This window comes from Clavelina lepadiformis, chromosome 6, assembly GCF_947623445.1.
Source record: "Clavelina lepadiformis chromosome 6, kaClaLepa1.1, whole genome shotgun sequence".
Classification (NCBI taxonomy): Eukaryota; Metazoa; Chordata; class Ascidiacea; order Aplousobranchia; family Clavelinidae; genus Clavelina; species Clavelina lepadiformis.
Window position 1 is genome coordinate 14,142,195 of NC_135245.1, and position 19,066 is coordinate 14,161,260.

The 19,066-nt window shown below is 33.8% G+C and overlaps 1 protein-coding gene and 1 long non-coding RNA gene across 2 annotated transcripts; one reads left to right on the top strand and one right to left on the bottom strand.

Annotated features, from left to right (window-relative positions):
• Positions 1–5,748: 5,748 nt before the first annotated feature.
• LOC143461624 (uncharacterized) lies at positions 5,749–6,414 on the top strand. The gene is made up of 3 exons (XR_013118059.1): positions 5,749–5,797; positions 6,079–6,194; positions 6,279–6,414. It is a non-coding gene; the product is annotated as an uncharacterized LOC143461624 (long non-coding RNA).
• A 798-nt stretch (positions 6,415–7,212) lies between these two features.
• Positions 7,213–19,064, bottom strand: LOC143461622 (lysosome membrane protein 2-like). The gene is made up of 12 exons (XM_076959397.1): positions 18,922–19,064; positions 13,961–14,118; positions 13,720–13,861; positions 13,205–13,414; positions 12,310–12,401; positions 10,935–10,984; positions 10,492–10,561; positions 10,276–10,406; positions 10,024–10,190; positions 9,579–9,704; positions 9,338–9,481; positions 7,213–8,172 (listed from the first exon to the last, which is right to left on the bottom strand). Exons 1-12 carry the CDS (start codon positions 19,036–19,038, stop codon positions 8,101–8,103), a joined length of 1,479 nt encoding a protein of 492 aa, XP_076815512.1. The 5' UTR covers positions 19,039–19,064; the 3' UTR covers positions 7,213–8,100.
• Between the last annotated feature and the right edge of the window lie 2 nt (positions 19,065–19,066).

Sequence of the window (19,066 nt, forward strand, 5' to 3'; positions counted from 1 at the left end):
TTTATATCTTTATATCGTTGCTATGACGAATAGAGGTGTGTAGAATTGAAAATCAATAGTGAAACAAAGTATTGAATAAAATTATGTGACTTCAGTAACCATATGTTTGCATTTTCTCGCAAGATATTAATTTCGGTTATAAGACAAAGAGAACCGATTTAAAACTAACTACTACTCTCATATCTTTTTCCTTCCACTAAGTTATATGCCGAGTGGCAGCTGGACAGATGTTCTGTCGTTTCGTGCGGCTCATATTCACTCGTGGCTTATAAACAAGGGTGGTTTATATTATTTTTGACGTCGACAATCGACATACGCTTTATACACGCGTCAACATAATACGAGTCACACGCCGCTTGAGCATATAAGTTATACATTTGACGCGTTATGGCAAAAGCATCTAAATAGCTCAGATTCTACAATCTACATTAAACAGTCAATTAATTTATTAATAAAAACGGATATATTATACCAAATGGATACTATTTTAGTATTGCGCGAATTCCCTAACGCACCACATTGGTGTGACCATTGACCGCACCTGTCACATTCACACGCCAGATGCGCGTAAGACATAAGAATTAGAAATCGATCTGGCAACTGCGTTTGAAAATGTCCAATTCTTTATTAAATAATTAATTACTGATAGCACCGGAAAAGTTACCAAATGAAAAATATTGCGCCAATTCCCTTCCGAGTCAGAGTTACCTGGCGTTACCGACCATTGTAAAATGACGTCATGCGCCATAATTTCTAAACTCACACTCCAGAACCCATAGGCGCATAAGTATGTTTACATGTTGTCATAACAGCGTCTTAAAACACCATCATACTGAACGTACAGAATACGCATAGGCCACAATAATTATTTATAACTCGTTACCATGCGCAAAGAGATTTAAACACTGTTTAAACGTGTTTAAATCTCTTTGCTATGCGTAACGAATTTACATGATAAAGAAACAAACATCCGGAGCCTACTGTAGTTGTTGGTATTCTTTAGCCGGTAAGGTTTTTAAACAGAGGGGCGGGTGCAGGTACCCGCAAAATTGTATTGAATTGTTTATTTTTGTCGCCATAAACTAGGCGGAGCGAATGTTAGGATGCTAACCGTTGTAGTTATAACACTACAGCGCAACGAATGACATTACGTTATATATATAGCCTACATGTGCTGTTGAGCTGTTCCTGATCTACAACTGCGGCTAACTTGATATTATTTTATTGATAAATAACATGTGCCGAAGCACAGGCATAACTTGACGCGGAGAGACGTCTCAAAATAACGTCTTTATACCTCTTTGTCTAAAATACGACCTAATCGAAATGCAAACAAGAACTGAAACGACAAGCACAATAATTTTTTGGGCAAATAGACGTGGTGTCTTGCCGCTATCTAGCGGTCAGGGTGGTGAACGCTACAACACAATAAAACACATGCTCACATACACAGTGTTTGTTATGTTATAAAAGTCCCTATCCAAACCGGGTGCGCGACATTACTATTTGAACTAGGTGTGGCCGACCCCGCACACACATTTTCAATTGTTAATTACACGAAAACTATACGTCGTAAACTGATCGGATTTTTACAGGTTAGTAGCAAAAATATCTGGCTTCCTGTATACATCATAATTGTAAAACTAAAGAAAGTGAATTTAGTGTAAATTAAGTATTTCTAAAAGTGACACATTCTAGAAATTTTTCTTGTTACGCCGCTCCCCCGCTGTGCGGAAAACCAGCTGACGGCGAGAAGAGAACGCAAGAGAATAGTTAGTCGAGTTATTGGTGCGTAAATGAGTAATACGCTTCAATGCGGAGCGAGAGCAAAATTATGAAAATATGACAATATCTCAAAAATTACAAAATCCAACTTTATCAAACAAACATGGACAGATAGCTGAACATTTTTTAGGAAAAGTCACCAAATTTCAAGTTTCTACAGCAAACAATGCAACTGTACGCCACGTTTTGCTGTCACTGTGTGCGGGAGAAGCCAAGCCTAGTTAGAATAGGGTTAACGGGCAAGAAAAAAGTTGTAAAGTCCAAATGCTTAAAACATGCAAGATAGCAATAATACAATGGTGCTATAAGATGGTAGGTTAGCATGGCCACCAAACCCACAAAATAGTTCCTAAATCTAACAATTTTACTAAAAATATTGCAAACAACGAAACAAGTACAGTAGCCTATTGGGAAATGTATAGGACATGTTCTCTAACATTAAAAACGCGGATATCAATAACAAAAATAAAATATATGAAGTGACATAGTTTGATTACAGTGATAATCAATATCTTATGTGTACAACAAATAGATGGTAAAAGAAACTCCATGCCAGGGAACGTAATCCCGTTTCTGTGTTCAGAAGAGGGCACAATATTGAGGCCCAAGTGCACTAAAAGATGAACAGTAAGAATCAGATAATAAGTAGAATAGTGCCATTAGGAAATCATGCCTCTACATTTCCTTGAAGTAAACTATTATGTCAGAATAAAAGATACGCCTACTGTGGCTTATACACGCTATATACTATATAGCGATTACGTTTAACTATTATATGTTACATTAACATATTGCCATATACAATAATAAAGCAATGTCTATTATTGATTTTGCCCAAAGAACGTCTTGTAAGAGATTTTTGATTTAAAATATCCAGAACTAGCAATGAGGAAGACTTGATCGGATGGTCACGTGAAATTCAACTGCTGATAAAATATTAATTATTGTCGCGTGGTGGGCGCTGGTGTCAATATTGGAATCAATACAGGTTTTGTCTATAAGACTATTGCATTAAGTTTTGTGAAATAAAATGACAATACAATGAAATGGGTTACTTTTTGTTTAATTCACAATAATAACACCACGAAATTAAATAAGGTCAAGCTTTGTCTCCCTCCTTTTTTATAGTTTCTAATTTTCTATAGTCGCAGTATAGAAAAACTATTATTTTTTAGGAAGATATATAACAAAAGACCTGCTGACATCCGGAAGCTAGTAATCGATTTTATGCACTTATCACAAAAAAAATTAGAAAAAACGCAACTATGATCAAAACTAATGCAAGCAGTTCTTGTTTTTGCAACTTTTGTAAAAAAATGTGCAAGCATTTAGCAAATTTACTTTCATTTTTTGAAAAAGATTATTTCACTTTACCAAAATGAAAATAACAACTTACAAGAACTAATCGGGAATTTAAAATGAGGATACCCGAAGACGCCAGTAAATGAACAAGCGCGGGTGCGGGATGGGAGCAAGTATAGAAATTAAAAAACGTGGGTACCCACGGGCACACGCAAATGCGTCAACCTGGGCAAAGTGAAGTCGCGGGTGAGATCTTTGTAGGGCGGTGTGGATGCGGGCTAAAAATACATGCCCGTGCAGGGTCCTAGTAAGCGGTAAATCTCGAACACTAAAACGGCACCAACTGCGCATCTTATCACCGTCTTGGAGATCTCTCCTCAGACTACTCATCCGCAGCTAAATTCATCTGTTCGAGTAACTCTGCTTCCATCGGCAGCGCGACGTGCGACATGCGACGTCACATTCTTGTGACCTCATAATTGGTTTTTGGGTAGTGTTTTCATTGTAGCTTGACGCCAATCGCAACAGCGCCACTGGAGTCGAAGACGGGCCGCATTATTTCAGCATTTCAGCCACTCGGCTACAGAGCCGATAAAATGCCTTCTTAGTCATCAATAAAAGTAGCCACCGAATTTGTTCAAGCGTTGTATCTAAATTTCCTATCTGAACAACAAGCACAAATTACGAAAAAGAGAAACGTTCATTGTGTCAATTGTTGAAATCACGTGTTAAAACATAACACGAGCAAATAAAATGTCATGTCTTTACAAATTTGCATAGCTTGGACACTCCGGCTTGTTTAGGCCGAAATTAGTGTTATTAGTGAAAGGTTATCAAAGTTTTAGAAAAGGTGGTAATAAATAAATTGTTTGAAAATAAATGTCTTAATAGGCTGTATCAAAGTCTAACGATTAAAAACGTGGTTAATTATGTAGCTATAAGTTTAATAGATCTCTGTCAAAATATAAACCGCCACCTCTTACCGTCACCCCAATCATATTAATTCTCAAAAAAGTGAGTTTTGTAGTAGATGTATAAATGAGTTACCTGTTTCAGGTTTTTTAAACCTTGCTTGACCAAATGTACAGCAAAATTAAGCAGATAATATACTATGAAATAGCAGATAAAGCCGAGGGCCACTTAGCGTAATCCTGTAAGTAGAATGAATCGAACATGATCAAATTTTCGGTGTTATTAACCACCTATAACAGGTGCAATCCACAGTAACGTTTTGAGAGCTCCACCCAACGGCTAACCAAAAAGAGGTTTATAGATGCGAAAGAGCATAATTTAAAAAAGCACTTTTTTATTACTGCAATTGCGCTATATAAATATTCATTGAGGGAAAATATTATGAAATGCATAAAAAGGAGTTAAACAACTTGATATTTGGAGCACAATGAGAACGTGAAAGTCGAAAACAATGCGCAAAAAGAACACTCTTCCAGCATAATGAACTTGCTTATATAAATAAACCGTCACTCCTTCTCTGCAGTAGGTAGGCAATGCTGAGTTTGTAACTTTTGTAAATTCTACTGTAAAGCCAACTGTGCGTTGTGGGAAAAAGTTAAAGTTACAGCGGCTTGAGTCATTTACCAATATTTATGGTTCTTCGGCGCTAACTATATCGACTACACAAAAAGCATTCCGAAGCGTGATACGGCCAATCACAATCCAGCTTCTCACACTATGAAGTTCCAGTTAATTGTAAATGTTATTGCAGTTTGCTCCACAACTTTTACTCTAATGAGGTTTTTAGTTTAAAGTAGATTTATTTAATTACAACAATTTATAGTTCTGTAAATATATAAATATATTTTTCTCTGCACCCTTTTGTGCTGAATGCTTTATTTTATGTGATACGGAAATTCGTGACTATATAGATCTCGGATATATCAGTTGTAGGCTATAGCAGTGAATCGATTTTCTATTACGCAAAAGGTTTCTGTTGGAAAATGTTCAATACAATATTTTAAGTTTGTAAATGAAAAAATAAAATGTTTATGTCTTGAAACGCCATGAGAAGTGGTTTTGAAAAAGGAATGTTAAATGCCTCCTTTGGGGTGCTGACTTTTTATAAATGTTAACCTACGTCGTTATTAACAAAACAAGTGAATAACTAACACTAATTGGCAAGCGTCGAAAAAGACTGTTCGGGTAACAAAAAACAAAGTGGCTCTTGAAAGCAGCTTTCTAGGTTCTGACTAACAATTTCCACAAGTGCCTTCTAGAACTGCTCACAAGGGTCATTATTAAAGCAGCTCGTGTAGCTTACCGTTTAACGGACAAATAGAAGGAAAGTCAGTTAGTGTGGTATATAGTGTTATCTGGGAGATAGAATGTATTCAGTTGCATGTATAGCCTACGTTTAAGCAGCTGATTTTAGTACTTAAATATAAATTTGAAATGACTTTTGTAATCAATTAAGGTCTTATCTAAAACTTCGCTCAAGTGCTGATGGCAACTGACAATGCATAATTTTAAGCCTTCAATATCCTAGGAAACTAAGAAATTCAACTCCTGTGAGCGACAATGCAGCATCTTTCGGTAGTTAATTCTGGAAAGGATACTACAAATCAGTCCAATCAAGAGAACTTGTCATTTCTTCGTGACATCGAAGAAGATGGACGGAGAACTGATAAGGGCTTTTGATTTGGAAAGAGCATCTTCAGAAATTTAATTGGAAGATTCAAAATGAAAAACATTACAGGTAGTGGTGATGCTATATGAAAGTCCGGTAACAACATATTTGAAAAATGCTATCTATTATGTAAAAAATTATCTGCGCAACCAGTCAGAAAAAACGGTCCAACAATTTGTGTATAATTGGTATTGGTTATATATATGAATAATGTTGTAAGCAATCTCTTAATGAAATTGCTCTATAGTTTTAAGCATTGCACAAATGTTATTGCTAATTAAGAAAATAATGACATGACACAGTTTGAAATATGTTATTTTTTAAATTTAAACTTGACTGCCCTTTTGCAGGAAATTTTGAAGCCCTCCTACTCAATACCTAACGGTCTTTCAGCCAACCACAAGACATTATCAGTTACTTCCCGCCACACTCTACCTGCCAGACATGGTTCACAACGCAGATGCCGGTTAGTTAACGTGAAGGGTCCTTCTACTTGAAACCTACTTCACTGAATCGATCAATACATTTAAGTGAGTTTCTAACATTTCAGACAAAACTGCCCAACGTCAGACAGCAGCGTACGTGACAATGTTTCTTGAAGACTTATCAATAACTTCTGGACAAGAGTATCTCATATTTCACCGCTTAATACCAATACGATAACATATATAAAATATACTTTTGGTGATATGTTTTTTGTCGTAAAAGTGCAATCTCCAAATGGGTTCGAAGATAACAAATGCTCTACTGAAGCGGAATATGTAATTCTAACTTACAAAAAATGTTATCGTATCGTCCCAGAACCAAATGAATGATACTCCAGGTACTGACATCGTAAAGCATGGCAAAACGTGTTTTCAGAACTTGTGGAGATTGAGTCACGATTTTCATGAGAAAGCAAAGCCCAGAACGACTGTACAACTACTTGATATCCACCATAAATAACGTTGGACGCTGTTACAAAAATAATCTCTGCCTATACACTAATTACAAAATGAAGACTAAAATTTGCCGCATTTACATCAGCAAAACACAATTTGGCAATAACAAAATGGATTATCCAATTGCGGTAAATCTTGAAACAGCAAACGAAAAAAATATTTTTGAGTTAACTTCCTTATTCGTGGCATTTTATTAGATCCATGCTTATAACAGAAAATCGGTTTCTATTTTGGATGGTTAAGAAAAGCTGATGAAAAATTACGTTAGTCTTATAAAATTTCCATTGTCACTATATACCAACAAGTTGGATTTGTGTACTAGCTTTAGTCCAGCACAGTTACACGAGAACAAAGCAGTCTATAGCCAAACTGGTTTTAAATTCAAGTATTCCAAATTTTTAGCAATTCTTGTATATTGGATAAATATGATCTCATGAAAAAACGTGATTCAGTTGTGCTCTGGAACGTGTTGTGTTCACTTATGTTAGTGTATTAAAATAATTTCAAATTGCAACAAAAATATATCTATACCTTAAACACAAATGGCGATAAATCATATATTTTATTCCATTTTGGGCATGACAAATCGTTTGAAATACTAAATGATAACTTCACATTATGATTTGCTGCTATCTTACATATGAAATAACATGTACTCACATAACATTACCCTTTTAAAATGGTATGGTAGAACGAGTGATTAACAAAACAAAATTTAGAACTAAAAGTTATCTATATCTGAAGGCATCACAACGTCTGGAGGCTTTTGTAACAATCGTATGCCACCACTCCTCCCTAATCAAATACAGTATCTATTTGAAACTGTACCAAAAATGAAATTAAGCAAAACTTTAACACCAATCAGAAAACATGAAAACTCTTTCATACACAGTTAAATATCCACAAACTAGAAAGCACAACATTTAACTACAAAATAGCAGAGTTGCATATGAAATTATAAAAAGCTTCATTTGATAACCGTGTTATGCATTTCATACTACAGCATACATATGCGTTGCAAAGTGACTTGAAAACAGATTTACCATTTTTCAGACTTGAAATAGTACAACAACAACTTCGGGACACTTTACCAACCAAAGGATGTAGTATGTCCACTTTTGGTAACACTGATATTGGTGTAGTTTTATACAAGTGAGGCTGTTGGCAGCATATTTAACAACAACAAATTTGATGCAGATATACAACCAACTTATTGCAAAACCAAATTAAGTTTTTAATAAAGTTAAATAAAAAGATTTTATCTCTCTGCACAAGAAACAATGAAATATTCCTTGATGTTTCAAGTTAAGCTAAAACTACCTCAGCATGACAATGATGTACCATTGCACAAGAAATGAAAATTAAAGAAAACAACAGTCTAAGCCATAATAGTCAACAAAAGTTCCTGACAAGTTCATTTTTTATTTGAAGTCAATTCTCACTTGAATCCTCCTTATTGAGGTTGTCATATTCAATTGCATCTGAAGATTTCGTTTTGTATTTCTGCCGGACAAAAAATACCTTTTAATTCTTCCCGAAAAGTGAACCAGAAATATTTTTCTGACAGTGAGGAAGAATGAAGTAACACAGGTTAATCAAATACAAATACAATATAATTGCAAAAATCTCTCAATAAACATAGAGAAACTTTTGAAGTTATTACATAAAATTGGAAGTAAAACATGTTCTAGCTATACAAAATAAATACAAATACATGTTCTTGAAATAGAAACTTAAAAAAAGCTTCTATATGAACCAGCAAATGCTGACAACGTAAAACGCATTTACTGATATTGTAAAACTTAAGCACACCACTTTATTGCGTAACCATCACTATATTGTTCAAGCGTTACATAAACAACATTATTGCGTAGTGCAGCTATATCCAACCAAAATGCATTACTGGGCAAAATATGATGTCATTTTTTAAATGCAAGCCACACATTGAACAACTTACTAAACTTAATTAACTTTAAGACAAAGTACAGTCAGACCTCATCTACCCGAACTCCTCAAAAACGCAATCCTTGCTATCTGACATAAAACTGCTAAGAACGGATTTCTTCCCATGCAGTTTACTCCTTTCGTCCATAAAACTTATTGTCCGACTAAGAAACGGCAATTTAGAAACAGATATGCCAAATCAATAAAATACACAGCTAATACAGTTTACAACAAATGTTAACACTTTTTAACTCTCTTTATTTGAATTATTTATTTTTGTTACAGTTGGGTCTTCAACAGTTATTCTTGCAGTATTATGTAGCCCTAAATGCATGCTATCTTACATAACTTGATTTTAATGTGATTTACTTTCAATTTCAATTATCCTGATACCTCGATAAACCGACATAATTTTTTCAACAAAACACAGTGGTCAGGATTAATGAGGTCTGACAGTATACATAAGTGAAAAAAATCATCACTCTGATTTAATGCAATTTTAAATTATGCATAATTTGAGCACATTGTTGTGCTCGCTTGCCGTGAGATTTCCAAAAACCTCTCAATTGCCTAACTGGTGTAGTGCTGTACAATTGGTAACACCTCATTTTCGAGACTGGAAATTGTGTTAGATCATTAAGATTCAATACAAATCATTAAGCTATTTATGTATTTACACAAGCAAAAGTAATCATTGCTACTGCCATACTGAAACGAATCCTACCTTTCGAGCAATCAATCCAGATGTAACCAAAGCAACAAGTAAACCCACACCCAGAATAATGTATGGCAAACCATGAGCAAATCTTACAAGTACAACAACCTTGCTCTTGAACTGGTTTGCACTGTTTTTGTCAATGACTTCGCTCTAAATATATGCAAGTTTGCATGTTAATGACGTTTTTAAACCTAAAATGTTGAACACTAATAAAATTATGAAGATCATAGAAAAACAATGCTATTACTTCATTTAGCCATAGAACTGGGAAAATCAAATCATTTAGATTTTCCATTTGCGAAAAGGTTTTTGAACTTTGGAGATGAATATTTAGTTGAAGTCGTTTCATTGCAGCAAATACTACTCCAGTCATCTACACAATAACTGAATTAGGAGCATTTTCAGTATAAGTTCACCATGACGTTACAGATCAAAATATACATTTTTTGAAAATAATAAAAAATAAAAATATTTAATGTCTTAATTGACTGAATGTCCTTGTAAGTTTAACATGAGTTTTTGAAAGTATTTTGAAGAAAAATAATAAGGGTTGTTAATCTAATTTTTAACATTCTCTTTATGATAAAGTACTTCAATTCAGGTAAGATTCTAAAAACTTAAAACTTTTTACATTTACTGTTTAACAGTTTTTATATCTAGAGCTGGAAAACACATAATCCATTGCTAATTACTGGTTCTAAGTCAAGGTATGTTGAATGTTCTTCTTTGTTGGGGGAAATCCCATCTACTGCATCAATATACTTTTTTGCACCAAGATAGAAATGAGGGGATGATACTACCACTGGTGCACCTTGTTTACATGGGCCGATATTCAACACACCAGTATCAAGACATTCATCTAATCAAGAAATCCATTTTTGTTATTTTGCTTCATAAGGTAAAATTATGGTTGTTAGGTGTGGTATAAGTATTACAATAATTACCAGCTGGAACACAAAATCCTGCGTTGGCAGGATTAGTGGTTACATTGGCAAACACATCGCCAGGTAAGTGAAATCGCATCGTATCCACATTCCTAACTTTAGTATCTTTTTCAAACACGAGATAAAGTGACCTGCGTTACAGAATATACACCATGTTTACTGCAGCTAAAGACAAACTAGTGTCAGCAATAAACAAATCGTTCAGTACAAACTTACCTGCACACATCTGTGTTAAAAATGTACAGAGTTTCGGATCGATTGATTTTTGGCGGCATGAACACACCATCTAAAATGACAACGTTAAACTAATTACATGTTTCATGACATTTAGAGCTGCTCTTTATAAGAATTTTTTTCATATCGAAAACATCAGTTTTATAGTAAACATATGAGTATATGACATATCAATACATAGCAGCATACAGAAATAAAATATAAAATTTATTTGTGTATAAAACAAACACAAAATCTTCTGAGGTAATAGGTGAATATTCCTTAAACTAAATAAATGGTCCTTAAATTGCATACAAACAATTTATTATGGTGAAATCTAGAAACATGTTCAGTTCAGTAATGTAACAAAACATACCAGATAAGATTTTTCATAGTAAAACCAAACTCTTAAAGTAATTGCGCAGAGTTCTTTCACTACACCATACCTGTACCATTGATCATGTTAGCTGCTTCTGAAGTCCAGTATGATAATGACCTAATAAAACATACAACATAAATTGACAAGTCAAAATTTACAATTGTAGCAACTAGTAAACGTTCCTCTAGTTACAGTCAGACCTTACTTACACAATCACGATAAAAGGGAATCTCTGCTGTCTGACTGCGAAACTCAACAGTTTGGAAACAGACAAAATAAGCCAATGAAAAACCACCTGCTAATCAAGATTACAACAAATGTTACGTATTTGTAGGTCAACTTTTTATACTTGTCATTAGGGTTGGACTATCCAGATATCGGTTAACTAAGGCATTTTTAGCTTTCTGGATAAAGTTTCGTTAGTTAACTGGATAACGAATGCATAACATTATTAACGTCTGTTTGCATTTTTTATGCCTGTTTAGCAAGTTTTGACAGCCCAACAATGCAGAAATGGGGTGATTGATTCCTTGTTGAACTTAATTAATAGCACGCAAATTCACCTTTACTCTCTACAAGACACTAAATGTTGAGGAAATTCGATCTGTTATGTCACCACAACAATACACAAAGAGATTGAAACCGGCCAAAAAAGTTATTAGTTAACCTACGGGTACTAACATTTTAGTAGTAGCAAGGTGAAGACTGGGCGGTTTCCGGGAGAAAAACTGAAATATTTAAGATCGATTGTTCACTTCTCAATTTACTAAATTTAAACGAACTAAAAAAATACTAAATTGACATTAAGAATTTGTGAACTTCTTGTGTAGGATGTAACATAAGTGCTTTTTTTTAACAAAAATATGTTACACATGAATGTTTTTACAATGGACACATTTCGTTTTACTAGATATTAAGATAAAAGGTTACTTTGTGCTTACCGGTTATCATCTGATTAGCTAAAACACAAGTTTTTGGATAGCAAATATTGTTCATATATCCTAACTAACTCTACCTGTCATACATCAATGTTTGTTTTTGGTGCAGTCATTGAACATTTTTTTAAATTTGTTTGGTTTTAAATCATCGAATCTTTCATTTAGAACGCTATTGGATCTTCAATATAGTTTTTTTTTGCATCTTGATTCAGTGTAGTTCTACATGCATGCTAAATATTGCTATCTCATGTAAAATGATTTCACTATACAGAATTCTGTCAATTAGCAGGATACCTAGCTAAGCCAACATTTTTCGACAAAATAAAGTAACCTGGCTAAACAAGGTCTGACTGTAGTGTTAAAAGAATGGCGCAAGAGAAAATGTGCTACACAGTAAAGAAACATACTTTAAATGCAAATTAACATTATGATTTATGACATTAAATAGTATATTTTTATAGCATATTACATACATAATATACATTTAGTTCACATTATATTTACTTGTTGCCATTGAACTTGTGCAATATGTTGGTCTGTGATATGTCAGATCTACCAGTGTTTACCAAATAAGTACCATCATCAGAGTTGTTAAACTGCAAATTAATACAATGCTAACTATTGTAAAACCAATATTAAGTTGCTGCAAATTAATCACAACAAATTCATGATCATTCACCAAAACTCATCAGATGGTGAAGAAGAGAAGTAAAGTCGCAGTACGGAAAATGTTTAGAATAAATGTACCAAACTTATATTCTAGTTTCGTAAACTCTCTTTGTTGTCATACTCTTAAGATGATGCTGCTTTGATTAATTTTCCATTTTGCTCAATGTTGTTTTTAGTTAATTTAATGATAGCTAACTTCGATTTCATTACTTTCACTCTTAGTAATTCTATTTTGCTACTTGTTACACAAAAAAATTATGCATACTCACATTTTTATTTTGTGAGCTGTAAGTGCTAGGTTTAGAAAAATTAGCAAAAAATACAAAAGAAACTGGGTAGGACAAACACCAGCAGTGATACAAATGACCCATAATAACTAGAATAGCATGCAATACTTAAAAAGTACATAGTGTACTGACATTGAAATATTCTGCTTTGTGCAAGCTCCAATTTTTTTTCAAATTAGTCAGTTAACTGAAGTTTAAAAATATGCAGAAAAGATAAATGTAGATTCGAGGTACAGTACATGTTTTTTAGCTTTATAGTGGAAGGTTGTTATTATTTCGTCATACTTTTTATGGCACAAAAATGACAATAAGTTCCGCAGGTGACCAGCTAAAAGTACTACTGTATATCATTTATTCATGTTACTGTGCAGCGGGGTCCAAGATCATTAATTAAAATAAGCTAAACTAGAGCTATTATGGCTGGTCCGTAATCTGTCACTTACTCCATAAAAGAACCCAAATCTTGGAGGAAAATCAATATGCAAAACATGAAGGAATGTGTGAACAAGCTTGAAAATAGGGTCTTCATATCCAAAAAGAAATTCATGAACGGTATGTTTCACAAACAGATCTGAATCACTTAATGCAACTGATATTTCAGCAGCAACAGAAGCAGCCCAACTTGGAACACTTTTTAACAATGAGTCAATTGTCTGCAATAAAAAAGATTTAACCAGTCCGTATCTTTATTGCATATAATTATTTTCACATTTTATTTACTGATAAATCTTAATGCATAAATGCATAGTTCTTGTATGTACAAAGCTTTGTAATTTGATTTAAAACGAATGGAATAATATTCTTAACTGCACTATTTTACTTAAAATTGTGAAAGGCATTAATGCTTATAATTATAAGTTTGTAATATAGGGGGACTTAATGTAAGTAAAACAATTATCAGGTGTTCAGAAACATGAGAATAAATGCAGCCCTGGAAGTGTTAGTTTTCAATGTTTACCACAAGAGGTGCATTAAGCTGAGTAATTACGAGATCGTCATCATGAACAGACATTTCCCTTTCAAATACTAGAGTGTGATTGTACTTATAAGAAACTGTATCATTGGTGAAAAATGCAACATCTATTCGAGGTTGATATAACCTATTAAAATAAAATGCAATAAAATAAACAATTATTATTTACATTCATTTATTACATTTAAATAAACAAATTAGTTAAACTACATAAAAAACAACTTACCGGTATGTAAAAGGACCAATTTGTTCCACTTTGGGTTTTCCACCACTTACTACAACTTCAGGATTTGTTACATTAAACAACCAGTACTGCATATAAATGGGCGGAGGTGGGTTCATCCATTGAGAAAATACAGGGGAATCCAAACTGAGGACCAATTGCTGATAATAAAATAATAAGTTGAAAACAATTTACAACAGGCCTGACAAATGCTTGGTACCTTAACAGTTCCTAAGTAAATATTAAATATGATGATAAACCTGAAGTTCTAAAACAGGGTTATTCAACGAGGGCGACTATGTCCATCTAGGGGGCTATTGTAACAATTTTTCAAGTTAGGAAGTGATTTTATTTTTTAAGGGGGCGGAAGATATTGTCAAGCATTTTAGCATGGAAAAAAAATCTGAATATCAGAGTATTTAAATAGATATGAATATGCTTGGAGTTTGGATGAATTTCACTGTAATCTCTGGGATTGGAGATTTACTCCATGATCAGTGAATCACAGCAAGAAACATTGAAACAATTGTTTATTAACCAGTAATGTTCAACTGGTTTGTCTTAGAGCTTCATTTCTTATTTGAACAAATTTTGTACTGCATTGTTATCTTTTGCATATTAGTAACGGCCTTGCACGAAAACGGCAGATATGAGACAAAGCAAATATTTTTAGTAGGTATAGGAAGTACAAATATTTACTCAGTCGCTAATGGCAAACTTATGTGAGCATTAGCTTCTGCACACTGCAAGTCCAGTTCAAAGTTGCTGAATCATGAAACCAGGTTTCTTGTTTATTTTTATTAAATTGAACATAGAGATGCTGGGTCATATTGCAACGAAAGGTTGTAATTATAATTTACTTAACTTGGCTCCTCAAAGGGAATTAAACGAATGCAGATAATTGCAGTCTGTCAATGTTGACAAATCACCATGAAATTTGCTGACAAATAAAATGAACTTCTGTTGAATGTTAAGCTCCAAGACAGCATAATAAATTAATTAGCATAAAAACAAAACCAAAGTGTAACAAAACTGACAAAAATTAAAAAATATTTTAAAAACTTCCTTTTATAGTTGACAAGTCTAATCTAAATTTATCAGACGCTGCTTTACAAAATTATTTTCAATTTTATGTGCATTGTATTTCTAAATGAAAAAAAGTTTTTTTTTGATGTGACTGACTGTTATGAAACGTTGCACCAGTGGCATGATATAATAATTAGATAAAGACATGGATATGATTAATTCTCTAAAATAAAAAAAATATTTTAATTTCAAGAAGACAAATTCACTTATACAAAACACGTTTTAGCTACAATCTTCTGCTTTAAATAAATGATTGATGGCCTTTTTAGGATCAAAAATCGTTGTTTTTGCAAGGACTATGACTAGGCCAAAGGTCACAAGCAGTGGGTCCAGCAAGTAACAAAAGCAAACTTGGAAGTACACATCAACATAAGATTAACATACAGTATATGAAAATGAAATAACTAGGCTAAGCTTATGTGTGAGGGCAAGGGATCGGTAATCTGTAAATGTTCCTGACGTAGGCCTATAAATAATACAGCAACCAGCAACTGAATGAGTTAATGGAATGAGTACAGTACAAGCATAATGTTTACAATATAAAGCATGTGTGATGTGTTATAACAATAATGGTAAAAATAAAGGGTAGGCACAAGCTTGTGTGAATAAGAGAAAAGCACATGCAAACGTGTGAAAACTAGAAACATAAATTTGATAGATCACGAAGGTGAAAATGTTTTTAACATGATGAAACATTTTTCTTTTGGGCCTTGAAATTGTTTGAATTAACTGAAGCGACAATAAATATAAGAAATAGAATATTATGAGCCCAACTCCTGCCCTTCAGGGAAAAAAGCATCACCAAGCCCTGCTACAGAAATGTAACAATCCAATTGTTACGAAAAAATAACCGATAAATGTACAGTAACTCCTTGTCCTCAGGTTCAAATCTAAGCCCCGGTGATAACTAGATTTGCTTGATAGCTTAGTTGTTACCACACTTAGTTATAGTTAAATTGCCGCTTTACGAAGTTTACAGAAGGTTGGATATTTTGCAGGGGTAATTGAAATATTTTTTTTTCATACTACCTACTTAAGTACTTGATTACTGAGCATTCCATTATATTTTAGAAAGTATTCCAGATGTTCTATGATGCCCAATGATTGAAAAGCATTGGTCTAAGTTGCCTCACTAAATTAACACGAATTAATTATTTAACTGCATGAAGGCCAACAAGGACAAGTCATATAGAGCAGCAGCAACAACCCTTCAAAGGTTAAATCAGAGCTGTTTCTCTCCCTGACTCACTTCAACATCTTCTCAGCATGATGGTACAACTAGCAACAAATGACCTTGATGGTAATGGCAGAATTAACCTACCAGTCTGACTGGATTTAAGGACATACAGTCGAATCCGCTTAATTCGGACACCAGATAACCCGGACAACCGCTTTATTCGGCCAAAATGCTCGGGAACGGAACAAAAGTAAAAATTGAACGTAAAAAACTCCTGTTAATTCGGACACATGTTCGCAATTCCATCGTTAGGTTATGAGTTATGACACAATAAACAGTACTTCGTTCGTTTTAAGACAAGATTCAATTGCATTATGAGTGATTATGGTGAAACAATGACGATGCATGCAGTAACAATCGACAATGAACTCATATAACGCCGTGCCAGCTTCATAGTCGCTTTTACTTCGGTACAATTGCGTCCATCTTGTAGGACAAAATTGTACAGAAAACTTTAGCACAAAAAGTGAAATTGCTCACTAAAGTAAACGAAGACGTTTTATGCGATCAGTGCCAGTTACTGCAGTATAGCGCAGCTGCAATTCATTTATTACGCAACACTACAGTATTTTAAATGCGTTTTTTGCCTTTATGCATGACCATGAAACGAACAATTGATTTTCCGCTTAATTCGGACAAAGCCGTTTCTCCGCTTAATTCGGCCAAAAGTGAGCGGAACCAAAGTGTCCGAATTAAGCGGAGTCGACTGTACTTAAATAAACTACAATCACATACCAAGAAGATCTTATATCAGATCGTCCTTGTTGTGGTGTTGTTAAGGATGAGATAAACTTAAAGAGATTTGTGTTTGTGAGAGTACGAATATGAGATTTTAATATTCATACACATCCGAACCTACTAATTTTTACTGATAATGCATAAAGTTGTTACCAGTTTAAAACACGATAAAAATTAACCTGGATTTCGCACATGCACATGAAATTAGGATTCATCAAACAATTTATAGTTTTTGAAGTAAACCAAACAACCAAAGTTTTGATGTAACTTTGCCCTTGTTTTCTTGTTTTTACAAAATAAAGGATTTGGCCTGAATCTGTCTGTAAGAGTCTGCTTCATGAGAATAATAAACAAGGTTAATACTTATGTGTAATATTCGAATTCATGCATGATTCGGTACATCCATAGTGCTTGAAGTCCACAACATACTGCTTTGCAAAAACAGCCTAACAACCATGTGCGGAACCATGCTTGCTGTTCCCATTATTATTTTACTGAATTGTATCATTCATAAAAGAATTTTTGGTTTCAGTTTGTTTGCTCATTATCAAACTTTCATGTGTAATTTTTATTACACCACTGTTTACTGCTATAGTCATCGTTGACCTCATTCATTAGTTGACTTAATTATTTAGTCATTGCTTACTTTTCTAGCTAATAAAATAATCAATCTAGCAAAAAATGCAGCATAAAAATAATTCAGTGATAGTGACATCTTCTTATTTGTTGTCAGTTCCAAAATTAAAAAAACCTACTGAAGAAATTATTACTAAACTACTTGTTATTTAACTCCAGTAGGTAAAGCATCAGAGTCGACTAAAGTTATAAACAAAAATAAAATAGGGCTGCGAACTCGATCAATTTTCAAGTGGGTTCAAGTTCGAGTTACTGCATTTCAATTATTTGGAGTCAAGTTCAAATTCAGCAGTATTATTAAGTTCGACTTCAAGTTTTTCTGATCGGTGTTGGGAACTTATTATAATTTTAAGCTGCAAAACTTAATGAAATTTTTATTGTAATGCATATGAAAAACCACAAAAGCACAAATGCATGCCATATTAAACCTAAAAGTAGAAATAAAATTGTACTGAACACATTTAAGTTGGTGATTTTTCACAAACTAAATGGCATTGTTTATTTAAAAATTCAAGATACAATAGAATTTATTTGGAGTGGCTTTGAATGTATTCTCTTCTAATGTCGGTGTCCCCCCCATGAAGTCACAATTCATCAAAACTGATTCAAGGCAAAACATGGTGGCGAACAACCAATTCAAATTTAAAGAATATATTGCTGCTCTCAATAGCAGATTTAATACCAAACATTGAAAAACAAATGAAATCAAAGCAATTTAAAAAGTCTCATTATGACATGTAAAATTGGTAAATTGTATTAGGTATTGTTTTTTGCTTATTAAGTAATATCTAATCATGTAAAAGAACTTTGTGGCGCATCCGGCACTGCATGTAAAAAGTTAACGCTTGGTTGTAAAAGGTTGGTCAACTCTGCCGTCTGGTGTAATGTTCCTCTACGGTAGGTGGGAAAAAAGCTCTACCATTATTGCTGACCTGCGAGTGTAAAATCACTCAAGCATAGCAAGAGGTACCACTCTGTTCTGCCTCTTGTGCACCCCTTGAATGGTATTTAAAAAGTTAGTTCAGTCGCTGTAAGGTAAAACACGCTCAATGTTAGTGTTTCTGACGTAGAAGTTATAAATTTTTCTATTTTTCAAAACTTCTCAGATACTCAGTTAATAAACTCGGATTTGATCGATTTTTTACAAGTTCGAGTTCGGCAAAATAACTGAGTTCTTTCGTGTTTACAGCCCTGAATAAAAACAAAATAACGGAGCACTGTGTGGTGGTGAACGATATGTAGCACTTAACTGGTTAAGACAGCTTACTTTTTGTAGTTCTTCATCTACTATTTTGCTGCCCACATCTATTCCCGCAAGAATAGCTCCTCCAACAATCAACAAAACTCCAATCGAAATGCTTGTTACAAGGCAACACTGAGCCATTTTTACACTTTAACAACAAATAAAGATA